Source organism: Mizuhopecten yessoensis, unplaced genomic scaffold (assembly GCF_002113885.1).
Source record: "Mizuhopecten yessoensis strain PY_sf001 unplaced genomic scaffold, ASM211388v2 scaffold611, whole genome shotgun sequence".
Lineage (NCBI taxonomy): Eukaryota > Metazoa > Mollusca > Bivalvia > Pectinida > Pectinidae > Mizuhopecten > Mizuhopecten yessoensis.
This window is the reverse complement of record NW_018403633.1, coordinates 314,254-331,942: the sequence shown is the minus strand read 5'-3', so window position 1 is coordinate 331,942 and position 17,689 is coordinate 314,254. Positions and strand designations below refer to the sequence as shown.

Here is a 17,689-nt window from a genome sequence, read left to right as displayed (position 1 = left end):
TCAGTCTAACACAATCATCAGTCTAACACTATCATCAGTCTAACACTATCATCAGTCTAACACTATCATCAGCCTAACACTATCATCAGTCTAACACTATCAGCAGCCTAACACTATCATCAGTCTAACACTATCAGCAGCCTAACACTATCATCAGTCTAACACTATCAGCAGCCTAACACTATCATCAGCCTAACACTATCAACAGCCTAACACTATCATCAGTCTAACACTATCAGCAGCCTAACACTATCATCAGCCTAACACTATCAACAGCCTAACACTATCATCAGTCTAACACTATCAGCAGCCTAACACTATCATCAGCCTAACACTATCATCACTCCAACACTATGATCACCCTAACACTATCATCAGCCTAACACTATCACCAGTCTAACACTATCATCAGTCAGCCTAACACTACCATCAGCCTAACACTATCATCAGCCTAACACTATCAACAGCCTAACACTATCATCAGTCTAACACTATCAGTCTAACACTATCATCAGCCTAACACTATCGTCAGTCTAACACTATCATCACCCTAACACTATCAGCAGTCTAACACTATCATCACCCTAACACTATCAGCAGTCTAACACTATCATCAGCCTAACACTATCATCAGACTAACACTATCATCAGCCTAACACTATCATCAGGCTAACACTATCATCAGCCTAACACTATCATCAGTCTTACACTATCATCAGCCTAACACTATCATCAGCCTAACACTTTCATCAGCCTAACACTATCATCAGTCTAACACTATCAGTCTAACACTATCATCAGCCTAGCACGATCAGTCTAACACTATAATCAGCCTAACACTATCATCAGTCTAACACTATCAGCAGCCTAACACTATCATCAGCCTAACACTATCATCACTCCAACACTATGATCACCCTAACACTATCATCAGCCTAACACTATCACCAGTCTAACACTATCATCAGTCAGCCTAACACTATCATCAGCCTAACACTATCAGTCTAACACTATCATCACTCTAACACTATCATCACTCTAACACTATCATCAGCCTAACACTATCATCACCCTAACACTATCATCAGTCTTACACTATCATCAGTCTAACACTATCATCACTCTAACACTATCATTACTCTAACACTATCTTCAGCCTAACACTATCATCACTCCAACACTATCAGTCTAACACTATCATCACTCTAACACTATCATAACTCTAACACTATCATCAGCCTAACACTATCATAACTCCAACACTATCATCACCCTAACACTATCATCAGCCTAACACTATCACCAGTCTAACACTATCATCAGTCAGCCTAACACTACCATCAGCCTAACACTATCATCAGTCTAACACTATCAGCAGCCTAACACTATCATCAGCCTAACACTATCAGTCTAACACTATCATCACTCTAACACTATCATTACTCTAACACTATCATCAGCCTAACACTATCATCACTCCAACACTATCATCACCCTAACACTATCATCAGCCTAACACTATCACCAGTCTAACACTATCATCAGTCAGCCTAACACTATCATCAGCCTAACACTATCATCACTCTAACACAATCATCAGCCTAACACTATCATCACTCTAACACTATCATCACCCTAACACTATCATCAGTCTAACACTATCATCAGCCTAACACTATCATCAGTCTTACACTAACATCAGTCTAACACTATCATCAGTCTAACACTATCATCAGCCTAACACTATCATCAGCCTAACACTATCATCACTCCAACACTATCATCACCCTAACACTATCATCAGCCTAACACTATCAGCAGTCTAACACTATCAGTCTAACACTATCATCAGCCTAACACTAGCAGTCTAACACTATCATCAGCCTAGCACGATCAGTCTAACACTATCATCAGTCAGCCTAACACTAACTATCATCAGCCTAACACTATCACCAGTCTAACACTATCATCAGTCAGCCTAACACTATCATCAGCCTAACACTATCAGTATAACACTATCATCAGCCTAGCACGATCAGTCTAACACTATCATCAGTCAGCCTAACACTATCATCAGTCTAACACTTTCATCAGCCTAACACTATCATCAGTCTAACACTTTCATCAGCCTAACACTATCATCAGCCTAACACTTTCATCAGTCTAACACTATCATCAGCCTAACACTAGCAGTCTAACACTATCATCAGCCTAGCACGCTCAGTCTAACACTATCATCAGCCTAACACTATCATCAGCCTAACCCTATCATCAGCCTAACACTATCATCAGTCCAACACTATCAGTCTAACACTATCATCACTCTAACACTATCATCCCCCTAACACTATCATCAGCCTAACACTATCATTAGTCTAACACTATCATCATTCTAACACTATCATCAGCCTAACACTATCACCAGTCTAACACTATCATCAGTCTAACACTGTCATTAGTCTAACACTATCATCAGTCTAACACTATAATTAGTCTAACACTATCATCAGTCTAACACTATTATCAGCCTAATTCTACTATCAGTCTAACACTATCATCAGCCTAGCACGCTCAGTCTAACACTATCATCAGCCTAACACTAGCAGTCTAACACTATCATCAGCCTAGCACGCTCAGTCTAACACTATCATCAGCCTAACACTAGCAGTCTAACACTATCATCAGCCTAGCACGCTCAGTCTAACACTATCATCAGCCTAACACTAGCAGTCTAACACTATCATCAGCCTAGCACGCTCAGTCTAACACTATCATCAGCCTAACACTATCAGTCACACACTATCATCAGCCTAGCACGATCAGTCTAACACTATTATCAGCCTTACACTATCATCAGTCTAACACTAGCATCAGTCTAACACTATCATCACCCTAACACTTTCATCAGTCTAACACTATCATCAGTCTAACACTATTATCAGCCTAATTCTACTATCAGTCTAACACTATCATCAGCCTAGCACTATCATCAGCCTAACACTATCATCAGCATAACACTATCATCAGTCTAACACTATCATTAGTCTAACACTATCATCATTCTAACACTATCATCAGCCTAACACTATCAACACTCTAACACTATCATCAGCCTAACACTATCAGTCTAACGCTATCATCAGCCTAGCACGATCAGTCTAACACTATTATCAGCCTTACACTATCACATCAGCCTAACACTATCATCAGCCTAACACTATCAGTCTAACGCTATCATCAGCCTAGCACGATCAGTCTAACACTATTATCAGCCTTACACTATCACATCAGCCTAACACTATCATCAGCCTAACACTTTCATCAGTCTAACACTATCATCAGTCTAACCCTATCATCAGTCAAACACTATCATCAGCCTAACACTATCATCACTCTAACACTATCATCCCCCTAACACTATCATCAGCCTAACACTATCAGTATAACACTATCATCAGCCTAGCACGATCAGTCTAACACTATTATCAGCCTTACACTATCATCAGTCTAACACTATCATCAGTCAGACTTACACTATCATCAGCCTAACACTATCATCAGCCTAGCACTATCATCAGCCTAACACTATCATCAGCCTAGCACTATCATCAGCCTAACACTATCATCAGCCTAACACTATCAGTCTAACGCTATCATCAGCCTAGCACGATCAGTCTAACACTATCATCAGTCAGCCTAACACTAACTATCATCAGCCTAACACTATCACCAGTCTAACACTATCATCAGTCTAACACTGTCATTAGTCTAACACTATCATCAGTCTAACACTATCATCAGTCAGCCTTACACTATCATCAGCCTAACACTATCATCAGTCTAACATTATCATCAGCCTTACACTATCATCAGTCTAACACTTGCATCAGTCTAACACTATCATCACCCTAACACTATCATCAGTCTTACACTATCATCAGCCTAACACTATCATCAGCCTAACACTATCATCAACCTAACACTATCATCAGAACTGGAAAACATGGATGAAACGTATCATTAACACCAGGTATAATAGTGACATCCTGAGAACACTGCAGCATGCTTATCTATAACCATATATGTCATATACTTACTTTGAGTAAATGAATTTGGTCTTCTTGTGCTAAGGTTTTGAATTCTGGAATATGTTTAGCAAAACGAATTAACCTGCGCACAAATAAGTCTGTCATATTGAAGAGGTCATTGGGTGATTTAGGACTGCTGGTGAGTTTGTCTATCTGGTCGTCAGAGTACGGTGTATCGAATACTAATTTGTACTGATACTCCAAGTTCTCAATCTCCTTTTGGATCTCCTCATCCAGGGGAATGGGCATGTTATCCTCCTCCATCTCACATTTGAAGGGTGAGGAGGAACCCTCACTGCTCTTGTTCGACGACTGATCCTCCATCATATAATTAGAGGTCACTTCCATGTTTGAGGTTGGGTTTTGATATTCGTCCAGGGAGGTTTTTCGCTGTTTTGTCCTCACTTCTGCAGGTCCAGGTCCTTTTGGCTTTTGTCGTCGTTTAGCAAGCTGATCTTCACCTAGAAATGACAAAGATCACAAATCAGAAGTATTAAGGTAACAGTTTTTATGTTATCAAATTCTCATGATGAAGAAAACTGAACTGTTGAACATCAAGGACCTTACAACATTAGCATGGGTGGGGAGTGTTTATAATTGTATCATAAAGAAAACATGTTTTTTTTTACCAGTAATAGATACTTTTGTTTTCAAAGTACACATGACCTTGACATAATGTCTGACCTCCAGAGCTTCTGTACCAGCCCCAGCCATGTGTACCAAACAAAGTTCTATCCTTACAGAAATAGGTAATCAACAGAAGGTGTGTTGCTGGACTGAGATGGGAGTTTTATCAGTTGGCTGAGATTCAGGTCAGGACTAAAGACCTCGATTTGATAGATAAATTAATTTGCACATGTAAGACTTTTCAGATCTTGAAAGCTAATTTATATATATCATTTCAAATTAACCTCAAAATCATCAGAATACTTGTATCCCTACAAGGTTTTCAATGTTATATCCAAACAGTTTGTTGACCTTGATGTTTGTTCACATCTGAATCAAAGTAAATTAATTTTGAACAAATCAACCAAAATTTCCAAACTTAAAACATTGATATCAATCTGGTTTGTCAGGGTTTTGTGTTAGCAGAGCAGTAGTGGCCATTTACAAGCCTCAGAAACCAGATAAGTACCATATCTAGTCAATGAAACACCAGCCTCAGAAACTGGATTAGTACCATATCTAGTTAATGAAACACCAGCCTCAGAAACTGGATTAGTACCATATCTAGTCAATAAAACATCAGCCTCAGAAACCAGATTAGTTCCATATCTAGTCAATGAAACACCAGCCTCAAAAATCAGATTAGTTCCATATCAAGTCAATGAAACATCAGCCTCAGAAACTAGATTAGTACCATATCTAGTCAATAAAACATCAGCCTCAAAAATCAGATTAGTACCATATCTAGTCAATAAAACATCAGCCTCAAAAATCAGATTAGTACCATATCTAGTCAATAAAACATCAGCCTCAGAAACTAGATTAGTACCATATCTAGTCAATGAAACACCAGCCTCAGAAACTGAATTAGTACCATATCTAGTTAATGAAACACCAGCCTCAGAAACTGGATTAGTACCATATCTAGTCAATGAAACACCAGCCTCAGAAGCCAGTGAAAACCATATCTAGTCTAAGCATCAGCCTCAGAAATAAGATTAGTACCATATCTAGCCACTGAAACACCAGCCTCAGAACCTGGATTAGTACCATATCTAGTTGATGAAACACCAGCCTCAGAACCTGGATTAGTACCATATCTAGTAAATGAACCCCCAGCCTCAGAAACCAGATTAGTACAATATCTAGTCAATGACACCCCAGCCTCAGAAACCAGATTAGTACAATATCTAGTCAATGACACCCCAGCCTCAGAAACCATATTTACCATATCTAGTCGCTGAAACATCAGCCTCAGAAATCAGATTAGTGCCATATCTAGTCAATGAACCACCAGCCTCAGAAACCGGATAAGTACCATATCTAGTCAATGAACCACCAGCCTCAGAGACCAGATTAGTACCATATCTAGTAAATGAAACCCCAGCCTCAGAAACCGGATAAGTACCATATCTAGTAAATGAACCCCCAGCCTCAGAAACCAGATTAGTTCCAAATCTAGTCAATGAAACACAAGCCTCAGAAATTAGATTAGTACCATATCTAGTAAATGAAGCACCAGCCTCAGAAACCAGTGGAATCCCATATCCAGTCAATGAAACCCCAGCCTCAGAAACCGGATAAGTACCATATCTAGTAAATGAACCACCAGCCTCAGAAACCAGATTAGTTCCAAATCTAGTCAATGAAACACAAGCCTCAGAAACCAGATTAGTTCCAAATCTAGTCAATGAAACACCAGTCTCAGAAACCCGATTAGTACCATATCTAGTAAATGAACCACCAGCCTCAGAAACCGGATAAGGACCATATCTAGTCAATAAAACATCAGCATCAGAAACTAGATTAGTACCATATCTAGCCAATAAAACATCAGCCTCAGAAACCAGATTAGTTCCAAATCTAGTCAATGAAACACAAGCCTCAGAAACCAGATTAGTTCCAAATCTAGTCAATGAAACCCCAGCCTCAGAAACCGGATAAGGACCATATCTAGTCAATAAAACATCAGCCTCAGAAACCAGATTTACCATATCTAGTCGCTGAAACATCAGCCTCAGAAATCAGATTAGTACCATATCTAGCCAATAAAACATCAGCCTCAGAAACCAGATTAGTTCCAAATCTAGTCAATGAAACACAAGCCTCAGAACCCAGATTAGTACCATATCTAGCCAATAAAACATCAGCCTCAGAAACTGGATTAGTCCCATATCTAGTCAATGAAGCACCAGCCTCAGAAACCAGAGAAATACCATATCCAGTCAATAAAACACCAGCCTCAGAAACTGTATTAGTACCATATCTAGTCAATGAATCACCAGCCTCAGAAACCAGATTTACCATATCTAGACGCTGAAACATCAGCCTCAGAAATCAGATTAGTACCATATCTAGTCATTGAAACACCAGCCTCAGAACCCAGATTAGTACCATATCTAGCCACTGAAACACCAGCCTCAGAAGCCAGTGAAAACCATATGTAGTCTAAGCATCAGCCTCAGAAATCAGATTAGTACCATATCTAGACAATGAAACACAATTATTACACACTAGTCAATGAAACACCAGTCTCAGAAACCCGATTAGTACCATATCTAGTTGATGAAACACCAGCCTCAGAAACTGAATTAGTAGCATATCTAGTTAATGAAACACCAGCGTCAGCAACTGGATTAGTACCATATCAAGTCAATGAAACACCAGTCTCAGAAACCAGATAAGTACCCTATCTAGTCAATGAAACACAAGCCTCAGAAACCAGATTAGTTCCAAATCTAGTCAATGAAACACAAGCCTCAGAAACCAGATAAGTACCCTATCTAGTCAATGAAACACAAGCCTCAGAAACCAGATTAGTTCCAAATCTAGTCAATGAAACACAGTACCATATCTAGTCAATAAAACACCAGCCTCAGAAACTGAATTAGTAGCATATCTAGTTAATGAAACACCAGCGTCAGCAACTGGATTAGTACCATATCAAGTCAATGAAACACCAGTCTCAGAAACCAGATTAGTACAATATCTAGTCAATGAAACACAAGCCTCAGAAACCAGATTAGTTCCAAATCTAGTCAATGAAACCCCAGCCTCAGAAACCGGATAAGTACCATATCTAGTAAATGAAACGCCAGCCTCAGAAACCAGATTAGTACAATATCTAGTCAATGAAACACAAGCCTCAGAAACCAGATTAATACCATATCTTGTCAATGTAACACCAGCCTGAGACACCAGATAAGTACCATATATAGTAAATGAAACACCAGCCTCAGAAACCAGTGAAATACCATATCCAGTCAATGAAACACCAGCCTCAGAAACCGGATAAGTACCATATCTAGTCAATGAAACACCAGCCTCAGAAACCAGATTAGTACCATATCTAGTCAATGAAACACCAGCCTCAGAAACCGGATAAGCACCATATCTATAGTCAATGAAACACCAGCCTCAGAAACCAGTGAAATACCATATCTAGTCAATGAAACACCAGCCTCAGAAACCGGATAAGTACCATATCTATAGTCAATGAAACACCAGCCTCAGAAACCAGATAAGTACCATATCTAGTCAATGAAACATTTATATACAAACTTATCACACTGGTGGCCATGCTAATAATGGCTGTTTAACGTAAGTTGATGTTGTCAGGGCCATTTCAGAGTCTAGTGTTAATGTTAGAGATGTTACAAATGATCGAGCAAATTAAATGCATCCTTTCAGCTTTTTGGGATCAGTAAATGTGATCTGCAATGTTGTAGATATGAAAATTTAAACGCATTGTAGGCCTGGTTTTGTTGTTAAAAGACAAATTGCAGATGTATTTTTTTGTTCAGAAAGAGGTATGGCGGAAAACTACCCGTATTTCCCTAAGTCGGCATTTATGAAAACGGGGAAAAAAATTAAGGAGTAATGCATTTTGGTTAGCAAAAATGCATACAAAAGATACAAAACCAATTGAATATGAATTTTGAAACTGCTGAGAAATTATGTATTGCTAATATGATACTGCAAATATAGCCATATACACTATATCTATGAAAGTGATGGGGTTTCCCGGACTTAAAAAAATACTTTCAACACTTTCCCATCCGAGGACCAACTTTTGAGTACACTTTTTGTGACCGTGATGTAATTTGCAAAAACAAATCGTATTACGGAAAAGTGGTCCTCCTTTGGGAAAGTGCTCAAAATAATGAAAAACAGGGGTGATCAAGTTTCTCTAAACTGCGACCGGTGTTTCTCGGGTTAAATAAGTTTGTAATTGCCAATATCTATATGTTCTATGTAGCCGAATGTGTAACGCAGTTTACTTGCGACTAGAAAATAAACGGTGCAGGTTCGAATCCTCCTTCAGTTTTTTTTTTTTAAATATTTAGGCATGTGATCATTTTCCTTAATAAGGCAATAGTGGTCTTTTTAAATCGATGGAAAATTTTGTTTTCATTTTAATAACATACCTATTGATTTATCAGTTTTGTTAGTAATAATTTCTTTATTATTTAGTGCGACATACTTTTATCGAAGCATGTCAACAAATCCCTGTACACGTGTACAGTACAGCTACGCTTTGTAGGTAAGACTATTTTTGATGAAATTTATTAATTGTTTTACCCTCCAACTGGCAATAGTAATTATATCAAGTGCTTAAACACCAACAAATAATGCCGAAATACCAAATATGTGGTCTGTTTACAATTATCTATTCTTAGACACGGGATTCCGATATTGCTACCTGTATACAAATACCTGAGGACGCGTCATAACAGTGCACGGTTGGATGCGCGCACTAGCGTAATGTAGCTTTGGGGAAATAGGCATAGCAACCCGCCATATCTCTTTGACTTAACAATGAAAATCTCTGTAAGACATCTAAAGACTAAAGCAATAATCCACTCACACAAACAAAATGTATTACTGACTTTTCTAGCCCAGATACAATTTTCAACAGCCCTTGGCTTCTTAATTCAGTGTGAAATATTTTTTAACTCTTAAAAGTCACAAAAATAGTACTTAAAATGATCTGATTATTTGGGGCCTCTGGGTTAGGGAAACTCTACTTACTCAAGATCCAGTCTTTCTTCATGCCTATATCAAAACATTTCTTCAGCCGACATCCTGAGCAGAACTTTCTTGTGTGGGTATCTAACTTACAGTTGCCATCAAAACTACAGGTAAACACCTACAAAACAGGACAAAAAGATTGATAATTAAAACTACAGGTAATCACAGACAAAACAGGACAAAAAAGCTGATAATTAAAACTACAGGTAAACACCTACAAAACAAGACAAAAAGATTGATAATTCAAACTATAGGTAAACAGCTACAAAACTGGACAAAAGGATTGATAATTAAAACTACAGGTATACAGCTACAAAACTGGACAAAAGGATTGATAATTAAAACTACAGGTATACAGCTACAAAACAGGACAAAAAGATTGATAATTAAAACTATAGGTAAACAGCTACAAAACAGGACAAAAAGGTTGATAATTAAAACTACAGGTAAACAGCTACAAAACAGGACAAAAAGATTGATAATTAAAACTACAGGTAAACAGCTAAAAAACAGGACAAAAAGATTGATAATTAAAACTACAGGTAAACAGCTACACAACAGGACAAAAAGATTGATAATAAAAACTACAGGTAATCACGGACAAAACAGGACAAAAAGATTGATAATTAAAACTACAGGTAATCACGGACAAAACAGGACAAAAAGATTGATAATTAAAACTACAGGTAATCACGGACAAAACAGGACAAAAAGATTGATAATTAAAACTACAGGTAATCACGGACAAAACAGGACAAAAAGATTGATAATTAAAACTACAGGTAATCAAGGACAAAACAGGACAAAAAGATTGATAATTAAAACTACAGGTAAATAAAGGTGATCACTGAACATTAAGACCTTAAATTAAAATAAAATTATAGAACATTACATGTTCTTTACCATCTTCCTTGCTTCAGAATACATGAGGCAATGTAATAATTACATATTTCTGTGGCGTATTTGTGGGTTAGGGTTAGGGACTTTGATGATGTCTGCTACCAGCAATGGACGTGAAGATGCTATTGTTTATGGACTTTGATGATATTTGCTGTGAGCTATGGACATGAAGATACTATAGTTTATGGACTTTGATGATGTCTGCTGTGAGCTATGGATGTGAAGATGCGATGGTTTATGGACTTTGATGATCTCCGCTGTGAGCTATGGATGTGAAGATGCGATGGTTTATGGACTTTGATGATGTCAGCTGTGAGCTATGGATGTGAAGATGCTATAGTTTATGGACTTTGATGATGTCAGCTGTGAGCTATGGATGTGAAGATACTATAGGTTATGGACTTTGATGATGTCTGCTATGAGCTATGGATGTGAAGATGCGATGGTTTATGGACTTTGATGATGTCTGCTACCAGCAATGGACGTGAAGATGCTCTTGTTTATGGACTTTGATGATTTCTGCTGTGAGCTATGGATGTGAAGATGCTATTGTTTTTGGACTTTGATGATTTCTGCTGTGAGCTATGGATGTGAAGATGCTATGGTTTATGGAATTTGATGATGTCTGCTGTGAGCTATGGATGTGAAGATGCTATTGTTTATGGACTTTGATGATGTCTGCTGTGAGCTATTGATGTAAAGATGCTATGGTTTATGGACTTTGATGATTTCTGCTGTGAGCTATGGTTTATGGAGATAGGTACTGGGCTATGGACGTTAGCAATGCTGGCTATGAGTATGAACTATGGATTAGGAAATATCTGCTGTGAACTATGAACTTGAAGACTTTTGCTTTTGGCTATAGTTTTTAGAATATCTGCTGAGGAGTATGACTTTATAAAAAACAATCTATGGACTTTCAGATGTTTGCCTTGAGACTAAGAGATTGGAGTTTTTGGCAGCATTATAAAGTGCAAAAACATCTTTTACATCAGAAGTCATCGGTATAATTGTATTTTGGTCTTGGGATATAAGTATCTGCATAAAATACATATTACCTGTGAGAACAAATAGAAATAAATGTCTGTAATCAAATATCAAACAATTCCTTAACAGCGGAATGTTATTTTTCAAATCTTTAATGCATAAACAAACCATTTAAAAAGGTTATTCAAATTTTCAAACTGCAATTCAAAAACTAGCAATACAACATGAGTATAGAGCGATACACCACAATTATAAAGCTTAAGTATCTTAACTCCTCCAAAAGAAGGCGGGTTTATCTACAACATGTTTACATGTGTATGAAGTGATCTGTTGACCATGGTTTTACGATTTAATATCAAATTGCAGCCCTCAGCATATTACCCGGTCTAATTTACCACATAGCAAAAAGGCCTCCAGGAGTAGTGGAGAATCCACAGAAAGTCATTAGGTTTTAAATCTGGGGAACATTAAAATCAAGTAACGTAATAAAGGAGTCAGCGTGAATGAGAGAAGGATGAGGGGAGAGTTTGGGGCCCAGACACTGGATAGGACAAGCTCAGGGTTTTTAAACAAAGATTCCCTAGGATGATACAAAATTGATTTATGAGCTTAACTCTGTGATCTTAACTCAAGTAAAAGCAAGTAAAGTGCTCAAGTATTCACAGGGAACTTCACACCCGTACAGTGGTGTGTAGTAGGTTTTCATTATTACCAGCGCAGCAGTGTTATTTATGATGTTTTATCTTGGAGAAATCTGTTTTTTTTTGTATGACTGATTTGCGTCCAAAACAATCTTTGGTATATTGGATAGTGTATTACTGTCACACAGAGGAACACATTAAATAGTGTATTAGTGACTCCTGTCTGACGGCAGGGAAACACAATGCCGCAGTCAGGGTGATAATATCACTGAAACATCACATTTGTTTCTTTTTCCAGGACAAGACATTAGTTTCTCTTCCCCTAAAACCCCCCACTGAAACAGCCAAATTGGTGTTATCCTATTTATACATCTTCTTTAATCAATATGTGTTCATTTTTTAATATTTTTTTCTCTCTCAGAATATAATTTACTAATGGTTTCAAAACTCATTACCTATGCATTTCTGTCAATTTCTTCATGAGGACAACTTGTCCATGAGGGAACCAGTATACATATCCATTTGTGAATTATATATATGTCCCATTTTTGTCAAACAAACACTAGGGGACACTTTTCCCAAGAGAAGGCTGTATGTCTGAGATATGTTTTATTATTATAGATAAAAGTACCATAAAGTAAATCTGCATTACCATTGTCACTATCAATAAAAAAAAAAAAAATCTTTTTTTTTCTGTTGAAGTCTTCCATATAAATTACATTTTGCGATGCATTCTAGTTATTTGAGTATTTGAAACAAAAATATAACAAATGAGAGACCAAACTAAACTGATTAAACTTTGGAACAATGCACTGCTTAACTACTCGTAACAAATGTTGTAATAATCAGGAGATATCAATGCACAGAATCAAAATGAGGGATAAACAGCTGGACAAGGGAAGTAACTCTATGTCAGAAAACTCCTTTATTATTGCTGTTTCATCTTGTTATATAGGAGCATACTCCAAGTCAGCTCTGATGTGGAACTTTTATTTGCCATTACAACTGATGAGGTGGAACCTAAATAGCCTTTGTTTGAACTTGATTGAATAATTTAAAACCTGTGGCACTGACCCAAACTTGAGGTCGCGACAAGGTTGAAACTATATGAAGGTTAGACTACTGACCACAAACTTAACAGCTTAATGTGGCCTGCTCCTAAAACAGCGAGACAAGTCAATAGACTTTATTCAGACCTATATTAATACTACTGGTTATACTCTCTCAGTACAGGTACATAAACGTCATCTGACAGCTACAGGTGATTACTCCAAGACTTAAGACACACACTTTTTACACCTGGCTAGACGTCTCCTAACACTGTCTCTATATGGATTACACACTTTTTACACCTGGCTAGACGTCTCCTAACACTGTCTCTATATGGATAACACACTTTTTACTCCTGGCTAGACATCTCCTAACACTGTCTCTATATGGATAACACACTTTTTACACCTGGCTAGACATCTCCTAACACTGTCTCTATATGGATTACACACTTTTTACACCTGGCTAGACGTCTCCTAACACTGTCTCTATATGGATTACACACTTTTTACACCTGGCTAGACGTCTCCTAACACTGTCTCTATATGGATTACACACTTTTTACACCTGGCTAGACGTCTCCTAACACTGTCTCTATATGGATTACACACTTTTTACACCTGGCTAGACGTCTCCTAACACTGTCTCTATATGGATTACACACTTTTTACACCTGGCTAGACGTCTCCTAACACTGTCTCTATATGGATTACACACTTTTTACACCTGGCTAGACGTCTCCTAACACTGTCTCTATATGGATTACACACTTTTTACACCTGGCTAGACGTCTCCTAACACTGTCTCTATATGGATTACACACTTTTTACACCTGGCTAGACGTCTCCTAACACTGTCTCTATATGGATTACACACTTTTTACACCTGGCTAGACGTCTCCTAACACTGTCTCTATATGGATTACACACTTTTTACACCTGGCTAGACGTCTCCTAACACTGTCTCTATATGGATTACACACTTTTTACACCTGGCTAGACGTCTCCTAACACTGTCTCTATATGGATTACACACTTTTTACACCTGGCTAGACGTCTCCTAACACTGTCTCTATATGGATTACACACTTTTTACACCTGGCTAGACGTCTCCTAACACTTTCTCTATATGGATTACACACTTTTTACACCTGGCTAGACGTCTCCTAACACTGTCTCTATATGGATTACACACTTGCTAATTTCCTAATTGAGCACCAGTCACATTCCATGAATATCTTTAGATAAAAGTTAAGTACAAAATGTATCCAAACCTTGACACTCATATTGGAAGTTAACTTAAAAAGAAATTAGAAAGAGTCTATGCTATCTTTTTTATTTTGATATGTGTGTGCTGACATTAGCTATATATTTTTTGGTAAAAATGCTGTATTTGATGCTGGCATTATTATTATAAAAGAGGCCCAAGGGCCTTAGCGGTCACTTGAGTTATATCATAGTATAGTAAACTTTACCCCCTCCCCAAGGGGGAAAGGATGGCTCAGGGGTCCTGGAAATGATAATTTCAATAAAGCTCCTGATAATCTTTCTATCCATGCACTGAAATTGACTGTAGTACCTCTGAGTCTGAAGAAGAAGATGTTTGAAATATTGGTAAATTTTCCCTTTGGGGCCCTCCCTTGCCCCTAGGGTTGGGGTAGGAATGCCAATTTTACATTTTAAAATAATTTTCCTCCAAGGATAATTCTCACCAAGTAAGAATATTTTCCTTCAGGAAATTGTAAAAATATACACAAAAGCGTTAGTTCCCTATATAAACTATAGTAAACTTTACCCCCTCCAACAGGGAGAGGGGATGGCCCAGGGGTCCTGAAATTTATGATTAAATTTAAATAAAGCTCCTGATGATCTTTCCATTCATGCAGAGAAAATAACTGTAGCACCTCTGAGTCTGGAGAAGAAGATTTTTGAAATATTGGTTAATTTTCCCTTTGGGGCCCCACCCTGGCTCCAGGGGTTGGGGTAGGATTCCCAATTTTACAATTTGTAAGCCTTATCTACCTAGGATGATTCTGACCCAGTTTGAAAACAATTCATCCACTGGTTCTTGAGAAGAATTTGAAAATGTAAAATGTTTACGCACGAATACAGTCGGAAAGAGATCAGGTGACCTAAAATTACACTGCTTTATGTTAGCCATTATGTTGTTGGGTAGGTATACTGTATTTTATGCTGGCTATATTATTGTTGGCTAGTTATACTGTATTCTATGCTGGCTATATTAGGGTTGGGTAGGTATACTGTATTCTATGCTGGCTATATTATTGTTGGGTGGGTAGCCTGTATTCTACGCTGACTATAATATTGTTGGGTGGGTAGCCTGTATTCTACGCTGGCTATATTATTGTTGGGGAGGAATACTGTATTCTATGCTGTCTATATTATTGTTGTTTATGCATACTGTATTCTATGCTGATGCTGACTATAATATTGTTGGGTAGGTATACTGAATTCTATGCTGGCTATACTATTGTTATGTAGGTTTACGGTATTCTATGCTGGCTACATTATTGTTGGGTAGATTCTATGCTGACTATAAGATTGTTGGGTAGGTATTCTGTATTCTATGCTGGCTATATTATTGTTGTGTAGGCATACTGTATTCTATGCTGACTATAATATTGTTGGGTAGGTATACTGTATTCTATGCTGGCTATATTATTGTTGGGTAGATTCTATGCTGACTATATTATTGTTGGGTAGATTCTATGCTGACTATATTATTGTTGGGTAGATTCTATGCTGACTATATTATTGTTGGGTAGATTCTATGCTGACTATATTATTGTTGGGTAGATTCTATGCTGACTATATTATTGTTGGGTAAGTATACTGTATTCTATGTTGGCTATATTATTGTTGGGTAGATTCTATGCTGACTATATTATTGTTGGGTAGATTCTATGCTGACTATATTATTGTTGGCTAAGTATACTGTTTTCTATGCTGGCTTTATTATTGTTGGGTAGGTATACTGTATTCATTGTTGGCTTGTTATACTTTATTCTATGCTGGCTATATTATTGTTGGCTAGGTATACTGTATTCTGTGCTGGCTATATTATTGTTGGCTTGTTATACTGTATTCTATGCTGGCTATATTATTGTTGGGTAAGTATACTGTATTCTATGCTGGCTATATTATTGTTGTGTAGGTATACTGTATTCTATGCTGGCTATATTACTGTTCTATGCTGGCTATATTATTGTTGTGTAGGTATACTGTTTTCTATGCATGCTATATTATTGTTGGCTAGGTATACTGTATTTTATGCTGGCTATATTATTGTTGGGTAAGTATACTGTTTTCTATGCTGGCTGTATTATTGTTGGCTAGGTATACTGTATTCTATGCTGGGTATATTATTGTTGTGTAGGTATACTGTTTTCTATGCACGCTATATTATTGTTGGCTAGGTATACTGTATTCTGTGCTGGCTATATTATTGTTGGCTTGTTATACTGTATTCTATGCTGGCTATATTATTGTTGTGTAGGTATACTGTTTTCTATGCATGCTATATTATTGTTGGCTAGGTATACTGTATTCTATGCTGACTATGCTGGCTATATTATTGTTGGCTATGTATACTGTATTCTATGCTGGCTGTATTCTATGCTGGCTATATTATAAGTATACTGTATTCTATGCTGGTTATATTATTGTTGGCTAAGTATTGTATTCTATGCTGGCTATATTACTGTTGGCTAGGTATACTGTATTCTATACTGACTATATTATTGTTGGGTAATGGGTAGGTATACTGTATTTTATGCTGGCTATATTATTCTTGGCTAGTTATACTGTATTCTATGCTGGCCATATTATTGTTGGCTAGGTATACTGGATTCTATGCTGACTATATTATTGTTGGGTAGGTGTACTGTATTCTATGCTGGCTATACTATTGTTGGCTAGGTATACTGTATTATATGCTGGCTATATTATTGTTGGGCAAGTATACTGTATTCTATGCTGGTTATATTATTGTTGGCTAGGTATACTTTATTCTATGCTGGCTATATTATTTATTGTTGGGTAGGTATACTGTATTTTATGCTGGCTATATTATTGTTGGGTAGTTATACTGTATTCTATGCTGGCCATCTTATTGTTGGCTAGGTATACTGTTTTCTATGCTGGCTTTATTATTGTTGGGTAGGTATACTGTTTTCTATGCTGACTATATTATTGTTGGGTAGGTATTCTGTATTCTATGCTGGCTATATTACTGTTGGCTAGGTATACTGTATTCTATGCTTGCTATATTATTGTTGGGTAGGTATACTATATTGTATGCTGGCTA

At 37.3% G+C, this 17,689-nt stretch overlaps 1 protein-coding gene across 2 annotated transcripts in view; it reads right to left on the bottom strand.

Moving 5' to 3' along the window:
• The window catches only part of LOC110451062 (nuclear hormone receptor HR96-like), a 297,379-nt gene that overhangs the window by 4,613 nt on the left and 275,077 nt on the right, over positions 1–17,689 (bottom strand). For both annotated transcript variants that reach the window (XM_021498920.1, XM_021498912.1), the window contains exons 4-5: positions 9,786–9,903; positions 4,098–4,549 (exon numbers count right to left, since the gene is read on the bottom strand). In XM_021498920.1, the coding sequence (XP_021354595.1) occupies positions 4,098–4,549; positions 9,786–9,903 (570 nt within the window). The remainder of the gene's footprint in view (positions 1–4,097; positions 4,550–9,785; positions 9,904–17,689) is intronic.